General features: G+C 26.9%; 4 protein-coding genes across 8 annotated transcripts; all 4 read left to right on the top strand.

The window, feature by feature from the left end:
- Positions 1-516: 516 nt before the first annotated feature.
- On the top strand, positions 517-4110 carry Sf3b5 (splicing factor 3b subunit 5). The gene is made up of 2 exons (XM_015513941.2): positions 517-658; positions 3692-4110. The coding sequence occupies exon 2, from the start codon at positions 3695-3697 to the stop codon at positions 3950-3952; it is 258 nt and encodes an 85-aa protein (XP_015369427.1). The 5' UTR covers positions 517-658; positions 3692-3694; the 3' UTR covers positions 3953-4110.
- LOC149056705 (RNA polymerase II-associated protein 1) lies at positions 540-3685 on the top strand. Its single transcript, XM_015513939.2, has 2 exons — positions 540-658; positions 764-3685. The coding sequence occupies exon 2, from the start codon at positions 770-772 to the stop codon at positions 3629-3631; it is 2862 nt and encodes a 953-aa protein (XP_015369425.2). The 5' UTR covers positions 540-658; positions 764-769; the 3' UTR covers positions 3632-3685.
- A 1904-nt stretch (positions 4111-6014) lies between the features above and the next one.
- Positions 6015-8688, top strand: LOC149056704 (exosome complex component MTR3-like). Its single transcript, XM_089223146.1, has 3 exons — positions 6015-6038; positions 7345-7463; positions 8481-8688. The coding sequence occupies exons 1-3, from the start codon at positions 6015-6017 to the stop codon at positions 8686-8688; spliced, it is 351 nt and encodes a 116-aa protein (XP_089079272.1).
- LOC107165605 (gustatory receptor for sugar taste 64f-like) lies at positions 6979-20571 on the top strand. Of its 5 annotated transcripts, none has more exons than XM_089222192.1 (10): positions 6985-7463; positions 8481-11372; positions 12541-12736; positions 13063-13181; positions 14553-14738; positions 15686-15960; positions 17008-17162; positions 17218-17380; positions 20128-20217; positions 20314-20571. In XM_089222192.1, exons 2-10 carry the CDS (start codon positions 11219-11221, stop codon positions 20413-20415), a joined length of 1440 nt encoding a protein of 479 aa, XP_089078318.1. In that variant the 5' UTR covers positions 6985-7463; positions 8481-11218; the 3' UTR covers positions 20416-20571. The 5 variants fall into 5 exon arrangements, with proteins under 5 accessions (XP_089078321.1, XP_089078320.1, XP_089078322.1 ...); XM_089222193.1 differs by having other exon boundaries at positions 6985-11018; positions 11083-11372; XM_089222195.1 differs by lacking the exons at positions 20128-20217; positions 20314-20571 and adding exons at positions 19771-19861; positions 19925-20111 and having other exon boundaries at positions 6979-11372.
- The last annotated feature ends 903 nt before the right edge of the window (positions 20572-21474 follow it).

The following is a 21474-nucleotide window of genomic DNA, read 5'->3' as shown; positions in this document are numbered from 1 at the left end:
AAGTTTTCTGTCCTCTACACCCACCCACCAACTCAATTAAGAAATAAAGCGATCGTTTCACCATCATGATATATGAGTTCGGCATTATTGGACGACACATATTATTATAATTTCTATGCAACATTAACTAATTATCAGTGGTATAACACAGTTATATAAAATATGTTTTAGGATTAAGACATAAATTAGGTATCCAATATGATTGCAAATTGCTATTAAATTTATGCTCAATAATTGTATCAATAATTACAAATGAGTATTATAATACGTAAATTATAGGTTTTAGTTTTAATTGTATGTAATAATTATGATTAACTAATCATTGTCCATTTGAAATTCATTAATTAAAGGGTAATAATAATAATAGAAAACAAAAATGTTTAAATAACTTTAAATTCGGAGGCGAGTGATAATTTGATGTTTATTCGAAGTCGAATGAATATGATATTTTTGTTCCATGATACGTACAACTGTTCTATCATGGTATGGCTAAATAAGTCCGCCATGATTAAATGTTTATTTTTTTATTATCTGATAGTCGTGTCTACTGTCTAGTGTGTCATGTCTCATGTATATTAATTATTAATATTTAATATAAATATTAAATTTAAAACAATTACAATATTTTTCGGTCAATATATTCTAAGAAACAACACAGGTAAACTATTATGATTATACTATTTTTCACTCTTGCAATAATACCTAATAATTATTAGTTCTATAAACATAACTTTTTTCTGAAATTTCAAATCATTATAAATAGGTAAAAATGACTACCAATTCGCGGAAACCCAGTCTGTTTGCTTTAAAAATGCAAAAACGAATAAATCAACAGACCAATTTGTCTCTTAAACCAGAATTCGACAAAACTTCTTTTGGAGATACTAGCGTTATATTGAGTGGCCCTGAGGCCAATGATATACACAAAGAAAATGTTCAAAAACTTACTAGTATGAGCAATGAGGAGTTATTGAATGCAAAACACGAGTTGATAAATAGCATGGATGGAAAATTAATTGAATTTTTAAAATCTAAACGAAATAATGACCGAATCCACGGAAAGTATAATCTCAAACAAAAGGACACTGATAGAGTAAAGTTGGCCAATACACAAAATAAGATAAAAGAAGAAAAAATAAAACATCTATCTCATATAAAAGATCTAGTTAACAATGGCCTAAATATGGATGTGATTGAAGAAGAGAAACTTGGATGGACTGGTGATGTGAATATTGAAAATCAAAACAAAGTTGTGGATGTTTATGCTGCTCGTTTTGATCTTGATGGAAAACTGTTACCCTATATAATTGAAAATAAAACTACTGTTGACGGTTTGCATCATCACGGTGAAGAACAACATCGTCCTGGATATACTATAGATGAACTTTTTTCTTTTCTCCGTAAAAATCATGCTCCTCAAAGAATGCTAGCTTTAGATGTGTTGTCAAAACTTATCAATAATGCTTGTTCCTATGATTCAGTTTTAGACAAACCTCTTTTATGTTCTCTGATGGAATGTGGTATGTTTGTACTGTTAAGAATTTCATTAGATGACACTAATATTGGAATTATTACAAATGCATTAAAAGCTATAAGAAATTTATTTTCCAGAAAATCTGACCGTACAATAATATCTGGTTTATCTGGATGTAATTGTGACATTGCTTTACCTGTTTACATAGTTCCAGAAGCAGAAATCAATCAAAATGAATTAGATAAATCATCTGATTATGATTTGATCGTATTAGATCTTGTACAAGGAGCACTGAGAACTGACTTAATTTTAAGACTACAGTATATAATTTTTAATTTGAATGTAGGATCTAGCTGCCTTCTAGATGTAACAGACATTTTAACCGGCATTGCTTCTCGAGGTGAAAAATATGCATTTTTAGTTGTTGAGACAAATTTGTACAAGCATTTGTACAGTTTAGTTTTTACAAACTTACATTCTGATGATTTATCTGAAACCTTTGTATTCCTTACTCGTGTAATCTGTAGTCAATCAGTTACATGTGCTTTAAAACTATTGGAAATGAAAATTCTAGATTCTATATTTAAGTATATAAATAATCCAACAAATACTCCGTTGCTACTAGAATGTCTATACTTGTGGCAAACATTTTTTGAATATAAGTTGTCGGGTCAAACAATTGCCGAAGTAGCCAATCTTGTATTAAAGTTTGTTGATCGCTCAGTTGGACTTAGTGCAGTATTAACAAAAACTGATTTATCTTTAATGTCAGCAAGTTTAAGTCTAATTGATTCAGCCTTAAGAAATTTTGGTAAGATGTATATCGATCCAGTGTATAAGCTTACCGAAGTAATTTTAGCCAGATTATTAAGTAGCGCTGATCTACCTAATTTTGAAACTTCAAAACTAATAGGTAATTGTTTCTCTGTTCTCAGTTCTAAGAATTTGAAATTTGATTCTGTGTCCTTGAAAGCAGTTGAATATTTAAATAAACATTTTGGAAAAATTTGTGAAATATTGTATGAAAAATCATGGTTAATGAGCAATTATGTGAACAATAGTCCAAAATGCTATCCCAGTCTTGGATTTATAAATATATCATTAAATGGCGGAGAGCCTTTGTTCATGTTAATTGGAATTATGAAATTCTTATGCAATAATCCCAGAAATTTTAATGTCCCCAAACAGTTTTGGATATATTTAAATAAACTAATGAAATCATCTATAGATGTATCACATTGGTATTGCAGATATGAAATAATATTTTTAATAAATATGCTAAAAACTTTGACAAGCATTCAATTTGAAGTAGAGTCAATCCATAAAATTGCCATGACACTTATGTCGTTCATACCTAAACATATGGCTGAAGAATTGTATTATACTTTAAAATTGTATTTTAACAGTAATTTTGTAGAAAGCATCAAGTACGAAAGCAATTTTGAAATTTTAAAATCATTCTATGAAATACTTATACCCAACAAAAAAAGTACTTGTGCAAGTATATTAATTACTGAACTAAATCCTATTTTACCAAAAGATTGGTTATTTTTACCAATTATAAAGATTCATGAGACTCCATTTTTCAAAAGCTCAAAAGAAGGTGAATCACTTCTTAAAGAATCATTAGCTAATATATTGTTTATGGAAACACATTATCCAGAAGTTTGTGAACAAACACCATTGGCTGCACGTTATTGCCGTGTAGCTTGTACATTTATGTGTGGTCGTCGTGGTACAATTTTTCATGAGGTAAAATCAATGTTGAATCAAATTTGGCATATATACGCAGCCCAAAACAATAATTTGAGTTTTAAAGATCCTATACAAGGTATTGAATCCTTCTATGACTTTTACAAAACACTTTGTGAACATTATGTAAGTGTATCATATTCTGACACAGTTTTTGGAGCATATGTATTGCTTCCTTTACAAAGAAAACACAGTGTTGAGCTAAGAAAATTAGTTTGGTCAGAAATTGAATTGCCGCAGACCATCAACATTGACAAAGAACATTTAGATCGAATACCAATGCATAATTATACTCAGCCTGTTGAGACAAATCAAGAACTTCTAAAAATGTATACTCGAGTTATGAGTTTAAGACGAAAATTTATTATGTATCATATTGCCATTTCACATTTAAATCAAATTTAATTGTTTACAAAAGTATACATTTTCATTGTTATTTTCTTAATGTATTGTTTTATTTCAAAGATCATGGGTGACCGATACAATATTCACAGTCAATTGGAGCACCTTCAGTCAAAATACATTGGTACAGGCCATGCAGATACCACCAAGTTTGAATGGCAAGTAAATCAACACCGCGACTCATGTGCTTCATACCTTGGCCATTATGATTTATTGAATTGGTTTGGAATTGCCGAGAATGAAGCTAAAGCAAGAGTACGATTCAATTTAATGGAAAAAATGTTGCAGCCTTGCGGGCCTCCACCAGAGAAACCTGATGAATAAGCTTAATAACTATAAATATTTTTCAGTTTAACGTTTAATTGTTTTACTAAGTTCTAAGTCTTAAGTATTTTATATTTTAAGAATCAATTTTTTTTCAGTTTATTCCACAATGAATATTATTTATAAACAATTTAAGAAATAAATTTTGAATTGTTGAACATGAGGAATATATATATATCAGTACCTATTCACCTTAATTTAAATAAAAAGAAAATCTATACTTTTATAGTTATCAATTATCATTATCATTATTATGTAGTATGCTAATATACAGTGGTTGAAATGGCTCAAAATAAGTGGAGGATTCCTACATTGTTATAATTCTCTTATATAATTATGGTCTACACTCAGGGGGAGGTTGAAAGTGGAGATGAATAGTTATAATACCTCATTTATTATACAATTTTATATAATATATTAATTCACATTTTTGTTCTTCGGTTTGGTGTTTTAATTGTTGATATATTTAAATTGTTATATACATATAACTATATTCATATTTTAAAACGTTAAACATACTATTTGCATGTGTATATAATTTATCTACATTTAATTTATTAATAGGTTCTAATAGTATTCATTATTACAGTAGGTAAAAAAACAAAAAATAACTAAATTTAGTCTATAGTCTTTAGTGGTATATTAACAACTTTAAAATTAATGAGTAATAACATTATGATATTGCAAAACTTAGTATTATCAAAAACATAATGAAAGATTGTGACTTTTGGGTTTATAAAAGATTTTGTAGTAATAACTAATAATAACTGTAAAGCTATTATAGCTATATTGTCTAATGATACAAAATTACATTAAGAGATTTAATTGTACTTTTAGTTTAGCAGTAAATTAAATTAATATAAATATATAATCAAACATACAAGTGAAATAACTCAGAAACAAATTATTAAACATGCTTATTGCATTTTAATATTTTTAAAATTATTAGAAATTACATTTAGATTTATTATTTTCAAAAAATACCAATCCCAATATCCTCAGAAGTAAAATACCTCGGTGTCCTAATTGACAAAAGATTGACCTGGGGTCCTCATATCAAGTCAAAAAGAAAAATTCTCAATAGTCGACTCCACTTACTTCGCCCTATTCTGAAATCAAAATTACTCTTCCATACAAAAATAATCATCTAAAAATCCTTATTACGGCCATGGGCATAGCATACCCTAATTAACAAGGGGGGACTTAAGTCCTTGACTATTTTTTATTAAACTATGCTAAAATTGAATTACAACATCAATAGTCATTACAGTTATATACTTATATAAAAAGTTAAAATGTACATAGTCAATCAATAAATATGCAATGCATGTTTATTGAATTATGACTCTGAAGTGAGTACCTACATTAAAAAAAGAAACAAAACAATTTTGAAAGTTTTATTTTATTATTACATTATATATTAATATTCTTAATATAAATAAACGTAGGATTAATACAATTTACCAAGCTTTCAAATAAAAAACATTTTATTTTAATGTACCTACTCTTATGATAAATGTTAGTCAATTCTACGTTTATTTGTACTGAATATATTTAAAATATCTTCAGTTTTTATTTCTGAAGTTAAGTCTCGTTCAATTTGTAGAATAGAAAGGTTTGAAAACCGATCATTTGTCATTGTACTTCTGATCCATGTATTTATGTGCTTCATAACTGAAAATAAGATAAAAGCTAGATAAAAGAAGACTAACCTAACGTAGGGGGACTGAACCACTAATTGGGGGGGGGACTATAGTCCCCCTAGTCCCCCCTCATCCTACGCCCATGATTACGGCCTATCTGGGCTTATACAATCCAAATCTAGAGATGTGCTACAACATTGTATTCTTGTATTACTTATTAAAAGATTATAGTAAAAAAATACAATTTTTATGAAAAACGCCAATATAAATTAATCATCTTTGCATATAATTATAGTGGAGATGCGTTAGTTTGGACAAAATGAGTAGAGGAATGAAAATTGCGAATTATAAAAAGTGGAGGGATGCCATCCCACTGCATCCCCTCCCCATTTTAACCACTGTTATTATAATAATTAACAATGAGTGTTATGCTTATGACTATGGTGGGTATATGCAATGCAAGATTTATATGTATTGTAGCACAATTCAACTGACAATAAGCAGCCTATTTATTAAATTTTTTCTAATATAAAGGTAAAATAAAGGTAAAAGGTCTGCAAGATAAAATATTATGTACTCATATTGTATATTTCTATATTAACATTATTTACAAAAGGGTTATAGGCCTCTAATGTAATGTAAATGACTATGTAGTGCTTTAGAAAATAGCGATTAAGAAGACAATGATTAAAATGATTTATAATGATTGTTTGTAGACAATTTCCAAAATATGAACAAATGATAGTGTATTTTTAATTAGGTAGCAAAAATTATAATTATTATGTACAATAGTGTGTGTGCTTATAAGGCTGAGTGGCGTGAAAATGCTCAGGTCTTAGATGGTAACGTTGTAATCCAGGCTTCCTTAAATAGTTAAATATGATGTTAACTCCTTTGTTTTGACGGCACACCTCCCCACAAAAAAAAAAGTTTTTGTCTGTAAGACAGAATTCTTTACAATTTTGATTATGAAGTATAGTTGATATTGTCACAATTTCATTACACATTAAGTTTATGATATAGTTTGTATAATTACTTGCAATCTGTTTTAATAGTTAAAGTAATTTAGTTAAACAATTTTTAGATACATGGCATTTTCAATCATTCACTGACTCACAGTTTACATTTTAACTATTTTTTTAGATAATATCCCATAAGTGTTAATACATTTGATGTGTATTTGATATGAATAATATTTATAAAATCCTTCACCAAAATAATAAATACAATATATCTGTGTGATTAAAATATAATATAAAGTTATTGCACATCTACGTCAGTATATCAAATATATATATATATATATATATATATATATATATATATGTATTTATTTATTAATTTAGGATAATTGAGTATGTATATTATAGGGTTTTATATCATTTAAATTACTTTTATAAGTTCCTTACAGTCTCCCTTACAATAATCTTACTTGAATAACTCAAAATTTCTAGTCATTTTGTTTAATTGTTTAAAATCAAATAGTTGATTTATCCTCTTCTTAGCTTACAAAATATGCCAGTTTATACATATTGATGTCATATCATCTCCCTTAAGTTTGTAAATTTGTATTTGTGTTTTTTTTTTGTTTCTTCAATGAATTTCTTTTCTCTAGAATAAACATAATTTACATAAATTTTTAAACTCTTCCGTATGCTAATAGGATATTAATTAATATTAATAGGATAATAGCATATGTATAAAGTTCACAGATTATAAATAGCATACTATAAGTCTATTATTTTATAGGGTGAATTTGCCAATTTTGAAATTCATATTAACGCGCTGGTGTTAGAAAATGATGGATCTGTGTTGGCTGCTGCAATCACAGCTGAAGAACTTGTACTAATGGATGCATGTATACTGATGTACGATGTGATTGTTGCCACTTCATTGGTTTGATGTATTTTTTTACATTATTAATGAACATGCAGGAATTAATTATGTGTTCAAGCAATTACACTCCTCTAGAAAATAATTAAGATACTATTAAGTACTCAGAATAAAACATTTTAAAATTATTGTCAATTTGATATTAAAATTAAAAAATAACTATTGAAGATTGAATATTGCTTTCTAATACAAAGTGTCATACTGCCGTCTGAATATTAGACACAAACATACATCATTATGAAAATAAAACCAATCGATCCACTCAGAATCTAAAACTGAGACAATTATAAATAATATATTTTTTATACCTTATACACAATGTACTTATTTCATATTGTATTATACACATAATAAAATGAAAGTTATTATATACATAATTAAACTAAAATTCAGTACCATTTATGGTAAATAAAAATAAAATTTCATCTGTTATACTATTTATTTTTCAATATCTATCGTAATCAAAACTAATTCTAATCCATATTGCTTTTAAATTAGAAAAAATAAATAGCTATCAGAAAATATTAATGGTACCTATTATTAAAATAATAAATCAATTTTTCAATGATAATCCAAACTGTCAACTGTAAGTTAATATGCTAGACTTTGTACTTGCCATCAGTTCAATGATTTAAATTTAAATGTGAATTATATTATTCATAATACTGAGCAACAATAATTTAGAACATAAATGTCCAAAATTTAGTTAAATATTTTGAAAAAAAAATTGCCATTGTTTAATTGTTTTTAATCATTCATTTACCTATCTAGCTAAACTGTAAGATTTTAATAGATTTATTTTAAAGATATTTGGCTGTAGTTTATATGTTTAAAAAAATGTAAGGATAGGTATTATATTATGTGTTTATGTTAGGTTAGGTCACTACAATTAAGGATTGTATCAATGTGATAAATATCTAGTTACCTTTGTTTTTAATATTGTTTTACGTATTATTGTTTTAATTATTAAAAATGTTCTCTTTCTTTAATAGGGTATTTAGTATTTACAAAGATAGAATTTTAGTGGATTCTACATATGATGAGGAAACATTGTGCTCATCTAGGATACAAAATGAAGAAAACAAAGGCACTGTCATGATAGCTAATATGAAGAATTTGCAACGAATTACAGAATTTGCTCAGAACGGTTCAATGGATGTAAACATGTTTCCAGAATGCGTACAAACATTGATTACCTAATCAAAATTGTAAACTTTACAAAATGGTGATCTCTGTAGTTAGAAATGATGTTATTAAATATTTTGAAAATGAAACTAAGGAATAATTAAAAACATTAAGCCAAATAATTAATTTAAAAATCTATATATTTTTGAATGATTCTCTATTTCCCTTTGTCATGCCACCAATTTTTGTGAAATTTTTTGTGTGTGTTTGAGTGGTTTGCTGAATGGTCTAGATTCACAATTGAACCTGATAGCTCCAACTCAAACAGCTGCTTAAACAGATTTTTGAGATTTATGATGGAGATCTTTGTTACAAATAGTTGTTGTTGATTGCAAGAGAAATAATAAGGAGAAAATTGTATTTTTTTTAATAATTGCTATTAGTTACTCGAGAAAATAAGGTAAAAGCATGCATCAAATTGCCACGTTGATCGTTTTAAATAAAGAATATAATATATTTAAAAAATGTGAGATTTGAATGTATGTTTGTAATTTATATAGGTAGATTTTGTGGAAATTTCAAATTGTTCTTGTGTTTGTAATAATATGTAAAAAATATGTAGCCATATGGCAACCATTTGAATAAACACAAATAATATTGGTTTTTTATGCTGGAAAAAATAACATGGAGTTAGCTACTCTTTAGCTAGATACTTGAATAATGATTAAAAAAATTTAAAAGTATGTACACATTTTTATTTCCATTTAGAACAAAGATTGTTTATTATCGTCATCATGTCTTCTTATTTTATAAATATAAATAATTATAAAGACATTAATTCTCCAGTGTAACGATTGTATCATGTAGCCACATAGGTATATAATTTTATGTCACATATGTACATATATTTAATATTTAACTTTGTTGATTTGCATTATTCCAAATTAATAATTAATAAAATACTTGATACATTTAATTTATATGTATTTTAAATTATTCATCAATCAAGTAAATTTTAATAGATACAATATTTCAAGAAAATTATTAAAATGCAAGGTAGATACTAGGTATTAATAGTAAGTTAGAAAAATATATTTCAGCTTATTATAATTTTTATTGCATGTAAACATACTTTGTGTATATTTGAGTAAAATTTTAGTTAGTAATAAAATAATATGTAAAAACGAAACTCAAAAATACTATCTATATTTATAGTGGTTGGTAATAATGGGATATTTATTAATTATTAATTAATTATCTAATTGTTCTTATTGGCTATTTATAGTCCATATTATTTATTTTTCATTCACGTCTTTAACTGATGTAAATTTGGTAAATATATCTGGTATTTAAGTGATTTCTAACAATAAAAATAAAAAGTCTTGTGCTGATTACCTACTTATTGTTTTCTGTCATATCTATTATTTACAAAACGGATAAGTATTCAGATGTGACGTAAATTAAATGATATTTTTTCATATTACATATAATATGCCCTATATTTTAACCTATATTAGTGGTGTAAATTATAAGAAGGTACTAAAATTGGCACAAAATATCATCTCTCACCACACATACCTACACAAATGTTGAGAATAATATTTTTGTACCTAGTTAAAAATTATAATTTATATCTACTTGCCTATTTAACAAATTGACTGATGTGATTATCATACCCGGAGATCACATGGTTGTAGTTTGTTCCCTAGGGTTAAATATTTTAAGTCCGTTTATTCAGTTCACTGAATGTGATTTGAATACCGCTGTATGTAGGATATAGCTTGGTTCCTACTCAATTTTTTTTTTTTAATAATTTACAGCACAGAGTACCTACTATTATTGGTATTCAATCTTATGACTATATGGTAGATACCTACCTACTCATGGCATTTGAGGACAATTCTATTAAAATACTATGATGAAAGTAAATTTGTAAATTTTTTCCTTGAACTCATAATTATTTATTTCAAACCATTATTCAAATTTGTAAAATAATCTACGATCATTCGGGTTTCAGATTAACCAGGATTTTATATTGGGTTGTTTTGCTATAACACAAATTCGAATTGTATGGGTTTCGGGTGTTTGATTTTTTTTTATTAAGTGTTTTGAAGGTTGTTATTAATATACATACTTAAGCTGTGTTGTGCAGTAGCCAGTAGTTGTAGACACGATTATAGGTATAACAAGTAGGACGTAGGTAAATATAATCATACATTTCATAACCTACCACCTAAAAGGCCCATTATACAACTACTGTTGTGTCTGTTTCACTTATCGAATTTAACGATTGTCATCATTGGTAAAATGATATTATATTAATTGTATTTACTAGGTACGTGTTTTTTGATCGCTATGCAGATAAAACTGTATTGAGCGCCACTTCGACGATACAATGGACGCGGGTAATAAACGACATGCTATTATAACCCATATACATAATTATTATATAGTGAATAATAATAGTAGGTGTCTGAAAAAAACAATGTATTATTTTACGATAATACACAATATCGTAGTCTGATTATGTGTCCGAGCACTCATATACTTTCGTTCGGTTCGACAATGTAATGTGCGTGTGTTTCGTAATTTCGTTCGCGGCCCGATGACCATGTTCGACGACGAGTACAATTCCGGACCTGTGTATCTGAAGCATAGAAATTTCGACGATGGACGGCAGCAGCCTCAACAGATGAGTGCAACGAAGCTGGCCGATTTGGCGTTCAATTCGAAAGTCAACAAAGGAAAGGATATCAGTAGTTACGTCGTTTTTTGTATTGTAATTAAGACGACTACAAAAATATTATTTATCGTGTACGCAGACTGCAGAGGCACAAGACATATCCCAATATAATATATATGTTATATGTATGGTTGACAGCTTACATTTTGAGAAATCCGGGACACATAAATAATTTGGCATCCTAGAATTAGACCTCAATTGGCACAATTAACCTTTTTTCAAATAGGTATATTATGATGGTTATTGGGTTACTATAGTTTTGCATTTATAATAGGTAGACCCGGTGATTAGACCACTATTTTCAACGATTTTTAATTATTATATCTGCTAATAATTGGGCCAATATTAAATTAATATGTTATATATTAATATTATATTACAAATAACAAGAAAAGCGAGAAAATTAACTTAAATTTGATAAAATAAAATTTTTAATGAAATAAAAAAGTATAAAAAGAGAAAAAGAAAAAATCTGAGTTTGTAAAATCGGTATTAAATTATTTTAAAAAATAATTGTACACAGATTATACTGATCATAAATGGCTAGCTAATATCATGAATTCCTAACACCAGTATAAATACTATAAATATTATATTATTATGTTGTATAAATTAAAAAATCAAATATTAACTCATTTACAACTACATATGTCTAAGAAATAACCTTAACATCAATATTTTAATCGATAATTTTGTCCAACGACATATTTAAATTCGATCAGAAATTTAATAATTTAAGTTAGATTATATTATGCATAATATTACATAAATAAAATAAGTTGAATAATTTATTTTCAAAATTTGGCGAATTGACATACTTTGAAGGTACAGATATCTACTAATTTCTATCATAGAATAGGTATAGACCTATATATAGATATACCAGATATATGTACTATTAGCCATGTGCCGTCTCCCCCACTCACATTTTGAGCCCCTATCGGCCCTATCCTAAATTTTTTTGCATCAACATTTCAAAAATTATAAATTTATTTCAACGTGGCCTAAAATAGTCGACTCCCTGAAATAAAAGTACAACTACAGTCCCTCTCCTTCTTGTGAGTGCCTTGCATGGGAGTGCCAGTGTACAAGACGTATTATATAGCAAATACCTAAGTTATTGCGATTTTTTTTTATATCTATTATGTAATAGTACCTATACTGGTGTTTCTATTTTGTCATAGAACTTGAAATACAAGACGATTTTGGCATTCCGGTAAACTATGTAAGAATTAAAGCGTTGGAAGATGGTATACGGATGAACATAGTTAGTGACAAAAATTCATTACACAGAGCCATCACTCCAGTACTAATTCTGGCGCAAATGTGCGCTCTTTTACCTGTTCAAGGCATTCGAGGGAAAAATACTAGTTATTTAGTGTGAGTAAAAATATGTACTTAATACTTAACTAATTATTCAATTTTAATTTCAGTACCTATATATATCGTATATAATATATATACAAGATGATTCACTAAACATGTTCATCTACTTCATCCTCATTTTTCCTTCAATAACTGTCTCCGCTTAAAATTGTTTTTTTTTCGAATACAGTCGTTGAATTCAAATTAACAAAATATACATTACGGTATAATCAAAACCTATTAGCAATTATTAGCTCTTCTTTTTTATTTGTGAAAAAAAAATTTTTTTTTCATATAAATTGTCTTATTATTTAATTCAAAAATGTTATATCTTTTTTTAGATTCAATTGGTTCAGCTGGCCAGTTATCTATGTCTTCATTATAATTGCAGCGTCTCTCTTAATTCTTTCATTTTCACTCATCAAAATATATATGACTGGACTAACGTATTACAGCACGGGTAATAATTATATTCTATAAATATATCAATATCTAGTATCTACTATAATTTTCTTTAAATGTGTACAATCCCCTGGTACCTATTGATCTACATACATTGATAGGTAGCAGTGGTAGCACAAGATCGCAGGCCAATTAAATATTATAGCAAATAAAAATAATAATTTTCGATATACAAATTAAAACAATAACCTAAATTCTAAATTAATATTATTTTCATTGCGAATTTCATTGAATGTAGAGCCGATAATAATAATATAGCCATGCATAGGTACTCGAATATATTATTGTACATGATTTTAATTTGTATTAAATCAACTGGTATTACTATGATGTTATTATAATTAGGTGTGGCATTCAGTATCCATTATTGCATAGGTACCCCTTTCGGCTTTCACTATATATATTATATAGGTAGTAGTTAATTAATAATTTATATAATTCCACATAATCGACCTTCAATATTTATCGATCAGCACTCAGCATGCTGTTAATGACCTGGTAATTTGGATTTATGTGAGTTGTGAGGTTCATAATTCAGATGGTGAATATATTGTAATGGGCTGATAATTGTGTAAAAAAAGTATTTATATTTCAGACTAGCTATTGGAATGACAAAGGGGCACCTTGCAAAATGTTTGTGCACTATACTTAGACCTAAGTCCTAAATACTTAAACATAATTACAACTTCTTTTTCAAAATTAAATTTTTATTTGTCGATGTATAACGTAATAAATATTCTTCTTAATAAAATAAAAATATGTAGGTACTGTCATTTATTAAAGTAAAACTTAAAAATTATCACAATAAAAATATATAATTTTTTTTTCAAAATTGTCGTTTATGGTAATGAAATTAAAAGATTTAATAATGATCTATACTCGATATTTCAAAATTTTGAAATTTTAACTTTTTTGAATATAATTTTTTACATAATGAAATTAAAAGATTTAATTATGTAAAAAATTATATTCAAAAAAGTTAAAATTTCAAAATTTTGAAATATCGAGTATAGATCATTAAATAGATCACCTCGTATGTTATCCTACAATGATTTTATGTCAAAAAATAAAATAGAGACATCTGTAGGACTATAATTATAGTACCTATACTTATTTAGTAACATGTATGTATGTATACCTATTATATCAGGTGTAATCAACAATCAACTTCCAGACGCCACGCACATTTTTACGGGCCCTGATAGTCTGTACGCAATTATATATAATTTTTACATTTTTACATTATAATGATTAAATCGTACAACAGGGAGAATTTTAGTCTGGTTTTTTCTACAAAATTATGTTTTTGATACTAACATAATTAATAGTGATGATTTTCATTGTACATTTAGTGTTATTTATTTCATAGGAGAAATAATGTTTTTTGGAAGTTCCCTGGTAATTTACATCCTATTTATTCACTTGGCAAGAGAATGGCCAAAAGTTATGAAAAAATGGGAACTAACGGAACGTGAAATGAGACAATTTGGTTACCCATCCAAAACGGCTTTGAAGTTCAAAATACTTACAAGTATCATAATGGTGCTTGCTATAGGTACATGCAACTTTGAAATTATATTTTTGAAATTAAATCTAATTAGTAATTACTAATTAGTAATATAGGTAATTAATATGTTTAAATAGTATAGAAATAAATTACTAATTGTCTGGCATCATATCCTAGCTAATATATAAGCTAATCATTATTAATGAATAATGTAATAACTTTCTTAAAAAAATGATAGATCGCGTATAGCTAATATAACCATCAAGCTTGCTAATATCTATTTAATATTTTAATCAATAAAAATTTAAAAAATTTTTTTTTTATTTTTTAAACAATGTTTAGAACAAATTTAAATTAACTATATCACCTAGCTACTACCTATGTAATATTTAATTTTTTTTTAATTTTATTAATGTTATGTCACGCACTTTATAATGACATTCGTGTAATTATTATTAAATAATGTGTACATATTATTATTATGTTAGATAATACAATATTTTAAAATAAAAATAAAATAATAATCAATATATGTATGTATATATTTTATTGGTTAATATGCCGAAATTATTAAGTACCTTTGCTCATCTCACTAGTATCTAATCTTTGATAATCTGATTTTATTTAAATTTTAAATAAGCTAAAACTAAATTTTCAAATACTTATACAATTTTTTAATGATTAACTTAAATGAGTTTTAATTAACATAAGCACTTACACATTAGTTTTTGACAGTGTATAGTAAAAAATGTGCAAAGAAGTTTGCACCACCAACGGAGTAAGGATACTTTTTAAATGGTATAAAAAACATCTAATTATTTTCAATGTAATCCATAATTTATAGACTTAACAAATTCCAAAATATAGAATTTAAAAAAATATATTATTGGTGGAAAAATAACGATGTCAGGCTATACGCTTGGAAAATTATATAATATATAGTATACAATTCTTTTAAATTTGATATTTTTTAAATTTTTTTTTTGATATTACAGTTGAACACTCTGCTTCCGTTTTAACAGGAATTATGAAAGCAATTCCTTGTTCGACGGGTGGATTGGATATTTTCCGAGCTTACTTCTCTATGTCTTTTCGACAAGTTTTTACATTGATTAATTATTCACTCATAATTGCTATACCTTTGGGGTTTTTAAATCTTATGCTTGCTTGCGCTTGGAATTATATGGATTTATTTATTATCATACTAGCATGTGCGTTGTCCGATAAATTTAAGCAGCTCAATCAAAAACTGGTCAGTGTCAAAGGAAAGGTTTGTCATAATATTTTATCTAAATATATAAATAGGTACATTTATCTATTACAAAGGTCCGTCAGGATATTTGTAAGGAGCATGCATTGCATATATACTCCAGCCAGGAGAGAACGGACGTAAAAATCGTCTGTCACTGCTTTGATAACACCGAATTATATCAGTCGAAAGTCGGTCAGCCACGATATGCAAACAATAGTTTCAGAAATTGTTTTTAGAAACATAAAAAACGTTTAATGATAGGTTCAACTTACACTCTTTAGGTGGCCGCGATCAACACAATTAAAAAACAATATATTTTTGTTAATTATTACTTGCCAATTTGCTATACATTATATAATATAATATAATAGAGCATAGGTACTACGTATAACAAGTGTAATGAAATCCGTAATTTAAAATTTTTCTTTTTCTCGGGTGGAAGTAGGCACCTACATCTAAACTGGTTATTTCATTATGATATTATATACTTAAAAGGACATATTCGTACCAACTTTTTAGTTTTATTAATTTAATTATTACCGCTAGTTATTAATAATTCTTTAGTTATATATCGAAGATCAAATAAATGTATTAATTTTTTTTTTTTAACATAAATTAGTAAATGATTATTCATGAATTAATTTTATGAATAATTTTGTATATTCACAGTATAAACCGAAATCTAACACGAAATGATTAGTTACAGACATGCGTACGATGACCACGCAAAACATCAGGGTCTACGATTGTATAAGGCTATAAAAATTCATTCAATGTTTTAATTTTAATTCAATAATCATTATCATCATTAAATATTGTGTCATATAATTTTTACTAGAACATTTTAAAACCCTTAACAAAAGTAACGCGTATAATACAATTTAAATAGGTAACTACCTTTATGTTTTCTTCTATTTATTTATTCAATTTATCTGGATCTGTTTTAGTTCAAAATAAACCTAATATATTAGATTTATTAGGTTATTTTATGAATAATGACATTTATGTATCTGTATAAACTGTATCTATACATAATGACATTGTACATTAATGATTGAAATTTAGGTACTTCCAAGTACGTATTGGCGGAAATCCAGAGAAACATATAACCTATTAGCGGCGTTAACTCAAGATTTGGATGAGTTTTTGTCACCGGTGATACTATTATCATTTGCTAACAATTTGTACTTTATTTGCTTACAGCTTCTAAATAGTTTAAAGTATGCAAATTACTATTATTTATGTATATTTGATTAAAGCTAAACGTGTTTTCAGACCAATGCATAACGTTTGGGAGGCTGTTTACTTCGTCTTTTCATTTACATATTTGGTTGGAAGAACATGTGCTGTATCTTTGTATGCTGCTTCCATAAACGATCAAAGCAAAAAACCGAAATCCATCCTATTTGCTGTGCCAACCGAAAGTTATGGAGTGGAGGTGAATTTAAGTTCAGCTTAAGATTATTTAACATTATAATTAACCTTATTAATATTAATAATATATTTTTATGTGAAGTGTGTTAATAATCAATACATTTTGTTAAAACTTTAAAAGTGAAAATTACTATAATTGTCAACGAAATTGAATCCAACAATCTAAGAGGAACGTTATATACCCGCATGTGTGGTCTTCGTTTTACAAGTGCGTACCTAACATAGCAAATTTTACACCCAGAAGATCACATTTAACTCCGTGAGTTTAAAATTTAGATTTTATTATATTTTAATTTTAAAACGAGTAACGAGTATTTTAAAATTGTAAATTGTTTGTATATCTATCTTAGATTACTCATAACTCGCTTTAAAATTAAAATATAATGAAAAGCAGAGAAGCCTTCAATAATAATGTTATCTTTAATTTTTATATAAGTGGTCAATTCCCTCAAATTTTAAACTCGCGGAGTGAAACGTGATCTGCTGAGCGTAAAATTTGATATGTTATGTAATTGTAAGGCGGAGACAACACATGCGGGTATATTAACGCCCTCTTAATGAAAATAAAATAACAAGGTTAAAGTTTGTAAAAGCTTGGGTATCAAAAAAATATAAACCAAATTTTTAACTGAAATGTTTGATTATACTATTTTTTTAAAGTTTTAATAGTAATAATAATAATAATAATAACAAAAACGGAGTTCTTCAAGGTTCCCCTCAGCATTTTTTTTATTTCAAACGGCAATCAATAATCTTACTTACATTATCACAAATCCTGTAAAATCAATTATTGCTGCTGACGACACCTACATATACATTCGTGGACTATTCGTGGTACCTACGCACATTTCTGTAATTAGCGGAATACTCCAAAAGTGCATAAATGACCTTTTTGAATGGTACTTCAAAGCCGGCTTTATTTTCTCACTTCAAAAGACAAAATGCATTTTATTTTAAATAAAAGAAAATTAACAAACCCAAAACTCTTTCTTGGTAACACTTGTTTACCTTTTGCTGAAAACATTTCAATACTGGATCTCACTTTCGACAAAAAGCTATCTTGAAAATTTAATATTATGTCACTCGAAAAAAAAATTCACACGAAAGCCTCAATTGCATTAAAACATTAAATCACTATGAATGGGCTACTGAATGTACTATATTATTAAAAGTATATAGATCGCTAGTAAAGGTTATAGGACTTGCAGTAGTCCACCTCAATGTAACTAAACAGTTCAAACTTAATAATTTAAGCAGTATTTATACAACCGAATACCTAGCACTAAATAAAGGAACCCAATTAGCTCTAGAAATTAATGATACAAAAATAGATATGTGTTCCGACTCACTCAGTACCTTGACTAATCTTCAATCTAATATGCCGACTGAGCGTTTGGCTCTAAAAATTAGTAAACTTTTTTTCTCATCAAATAAAGACATTAGATTCATTTGGACCCCAGGTTATTGCAACATAAAATGAAATAAGGAAGCAGATAAAGCAGCAAGAAATGCATTAAATAGTCCCACTAGTGAAATAAATAATTACTTTTTCATCACTTATTAACATAAAAAGAAATTTAAACAAATATTGCATTGATTTGTGGAACACCAAATGGCACACTGCAGCCACGGAAAATAAGTTAAGAGAAATTAAGAACTCTGTTGAACTCTGGCCTAAATACACTGACCTAAACAGAAAAAAATGAGGTAATTCTTAATAGACTTAGAATAGTTACACAAAATTCACACATGGACGCCGTATGGCAAAGACAGATCCACCCCTATGCTCAGCATGCAATGAAAACTACTCCAACACATCATCACACACTGCCCCAACTTCAACGAAGCTAGGAAAAATTTTAACATCCCTAACAACACGAACTAAGCAATTGGTCCATTTTCTAACTATTAAAACATAATTTTATATCAAAAAAATTGAATTGTACAATAACATATAATGATGTAAAAATGTAATACTTTTGTTAAAGCTAATAACCTATGTAGTAGGCTAATAACCTTATGCTTCACCAATAAACTAATAACAATAATAATAATAATAGCAACAATAGTTGATTTATTGTTAAACATTTTAAATGAAAACATCCCAATGGTGTAAGAAAACAGAAGACAAGGGAAATGCATAAATTGTGATTAAATTAAAACTTTAAGATAATGAAGAAGTACATTATTATTATAACAGTATTTTAATTTATTAATTTATTGACTATTTTATTTATTTTTGTTTGTTTTTAATTAAATTCAACGTACATTTCCTTTTTTGCTACATCATATTTTACTATTCATTCAACAAACAAACAAATTGTTATTTATTATTTATTTAGTTATTAAAGTTATTTAAGAACCCTTGATTAAAATTCACGAATTGTGTCCTAGATCTTTGGGGACTCATTTCATGTACATCTTTTTTATGGGACGTTACTCATGTGCTCTCGAGTGCCAACTGTTTTGGCATTGAATCCTACAGGTGTATTATGTGTGATAAATTGAAAAATGAACAAAAATAAAATTATTTTAATATTATTTACAGATGAATTGAGATCATAATATAAAAGTTAAAGCCTATAGACATTAAAACATTAATTATAACAGATGCGATGATTATTTATCGAACAGATTCATTAATATTTAATAGTGAAAAAGAGAAATAAAAAAAATAGCTACAGCCTCATATAAGGACATTTTTTCAACAAAATATTAATATATATACATATATATAATTTTAAATATTAGGTGGCAAGATTCTTAACACAAGTGACATCTGATGAATTAGCATTGACTGGATGCAATTTTTTTTCTGTTACTAGAACATTAATGCTAACGGTCAGTTTGATTATTTGATTTTTTATTTAATAATTATTAAAATTATGATTAGATGCACATAAATGTTTTAATTTTTTTTTTTTTACAATTATTTAGGTTGCTGGAACAATTGTCACATACGAGATCGTATTAATACAATTCAACAGTGTAAATGGTGAAGGAAACGGTCAAAATAATACTACTAATTACTGTCCATAATTATTGGAAGTTATATCGAGTACCTACTTTTAAATATTCAGGGAAAAAATTGTATGAACTATTACAAGTAGTATTGTTAAGGTACCATATTTAGTTTTAAATAAATTATTTATAACACAGTATAATAACAAATAAATGAAAGATTCATTAATATTATTTTATATTTTGTATTAGAATAATTTATTGAGTTATTATTAAAGAACAAGAATTTAGGAAAAAAAATAATTTGCATCTTTAATTAGCATAAGATACTAATATTAGATTATTTTTCAAATTAATTGTCTATATAATGTTACACAATTTAGTATTTTAAACTTTAGAAATAATGTAAGTAGTAGGAAAGTTAAATAAAATGTTATTTAAATTTTTTATTCATAAACCTAAATTAATTTTATATCTATAGTATTCTATACATGAATATAATTTATCATTTAAATATTATTGTGGAATAATTCAGTTTTTCTGAAGAACCTTTTGTCAAGATGCAAAACTGAAAATGGTATAACATTTATTTATGATACAAATTTAGATTATGTTTGTTGAGAACTATCATGGTGATGTAGTGGTGTAAACTAATGTTTTAATTTTGTAGCGATAACAGTAATATATATTTATTATATTTATTTATATTATAAGTTATAACCTACATTTTAGTTGATGCTTCGGTTGTACCTAGTACACTTTGTACGGCCACCTAGAAAAAATTAAAACTTCGGACAGTTTGTACTATTTCAGATAGAAAAAAATTATGCATATCACAAAATGTGTTATTAAACAGAAAGAAGACAGAAGAATTAAATTTTTTTATTTTATACAAATTGCAATTAATAGCTCAGCTTTTCATAATGGTTAGTGCAAGGATTTTCAGCTGTTATATTTTATCAATCGAATTGTGGTTATAATCAGTCAATTTTGTAAATAATTGATACTATGACATACCTAAATAAAAATATTAAAAAAAAATGATTTATAAATTATAACTCATTGGTTTATATAAAGGTTTGTAATAACTTAACTCGTACAAGTCACCTTTGAACACTTCTAACGAATATTTTATTT

The sequence above is a fragment of the Diuraphis noxia genome, unplaced genomic scaffold (assembly GCF_037042655.1).
Source record: "Diuraphis noxia isolate RWA-SAM2 unplaced genomic scaffold, SU_Dnox_SAM2 contig0003, whole genome shotgun sequence".
In the NCBI taxonomy this organism is placed as follows: domain Eukaryota; kingdom Metazoa; phylum Arthropoda; class Insecta; order Hemiptera; family Aphididae; genus Diuraphis; species Diuraphis noxia.
This window is presented reverse-complemented; position numbering and strand designations above follow the sequence as displayed.

Excerpts from the sequence above, each read along its gene's own strand:
- LOC149056705 (XM_015513939.2), top strand. The coding sequence starts at position 770 with ATGACTACCAATTCGCGGAAACCCAGTCTGTTTGCTTTAAAAATGCAA.
- Sf3b5 (XM_015513941.2), top strand. The coding sequence starts at position 3,695 with ATGGGTGACCGATACAATATTCACAGTCAATTGGAGCACCTTCAGTCA.
- LOC149056704 (XM_089223146.1), top strand. The coding sequence starts at position 6,015 with ATGAGTGTTATGCTTATGACTATG. Across the intron at positions 6,039-7,344 it reads GTGTTATGCTTATGACTATG|GGTGAATTTGCCAATTTTGA; the intron begins GTGGGTATATGC and ends ATTATTTTATAG. Across the intron at positions 7,464-8,480 it reads ATGGATGCATGTATACTGAT|GGTATTTAGTATTTACAAAG; the intron begins GTACGATGTGAT and ends TTTCTTTAATAG.
- LOC107165605 (XM_089222192.1), top strand. The coding sequence starts at position 11,219 with ATGACCATGTTCGACGACGAGTACAATTCCGGACCTGTGTATCTGAAG. Across the intron at positions 14,739-15,685 it reads CATAATGGTGCTTGCTATAG|TTGAACACTCTGCTTCCGTT; the intron begins GTACATGCAACT and ends TTGATATTACAG. Across the intron at positions 20,218-20,313 it reads CTAGAACATTAATGCTAACG|GTTGCTGGAACAATTGTCAC; the intron begins GTCAGTTTGATT and ends ACAATTATTTAG.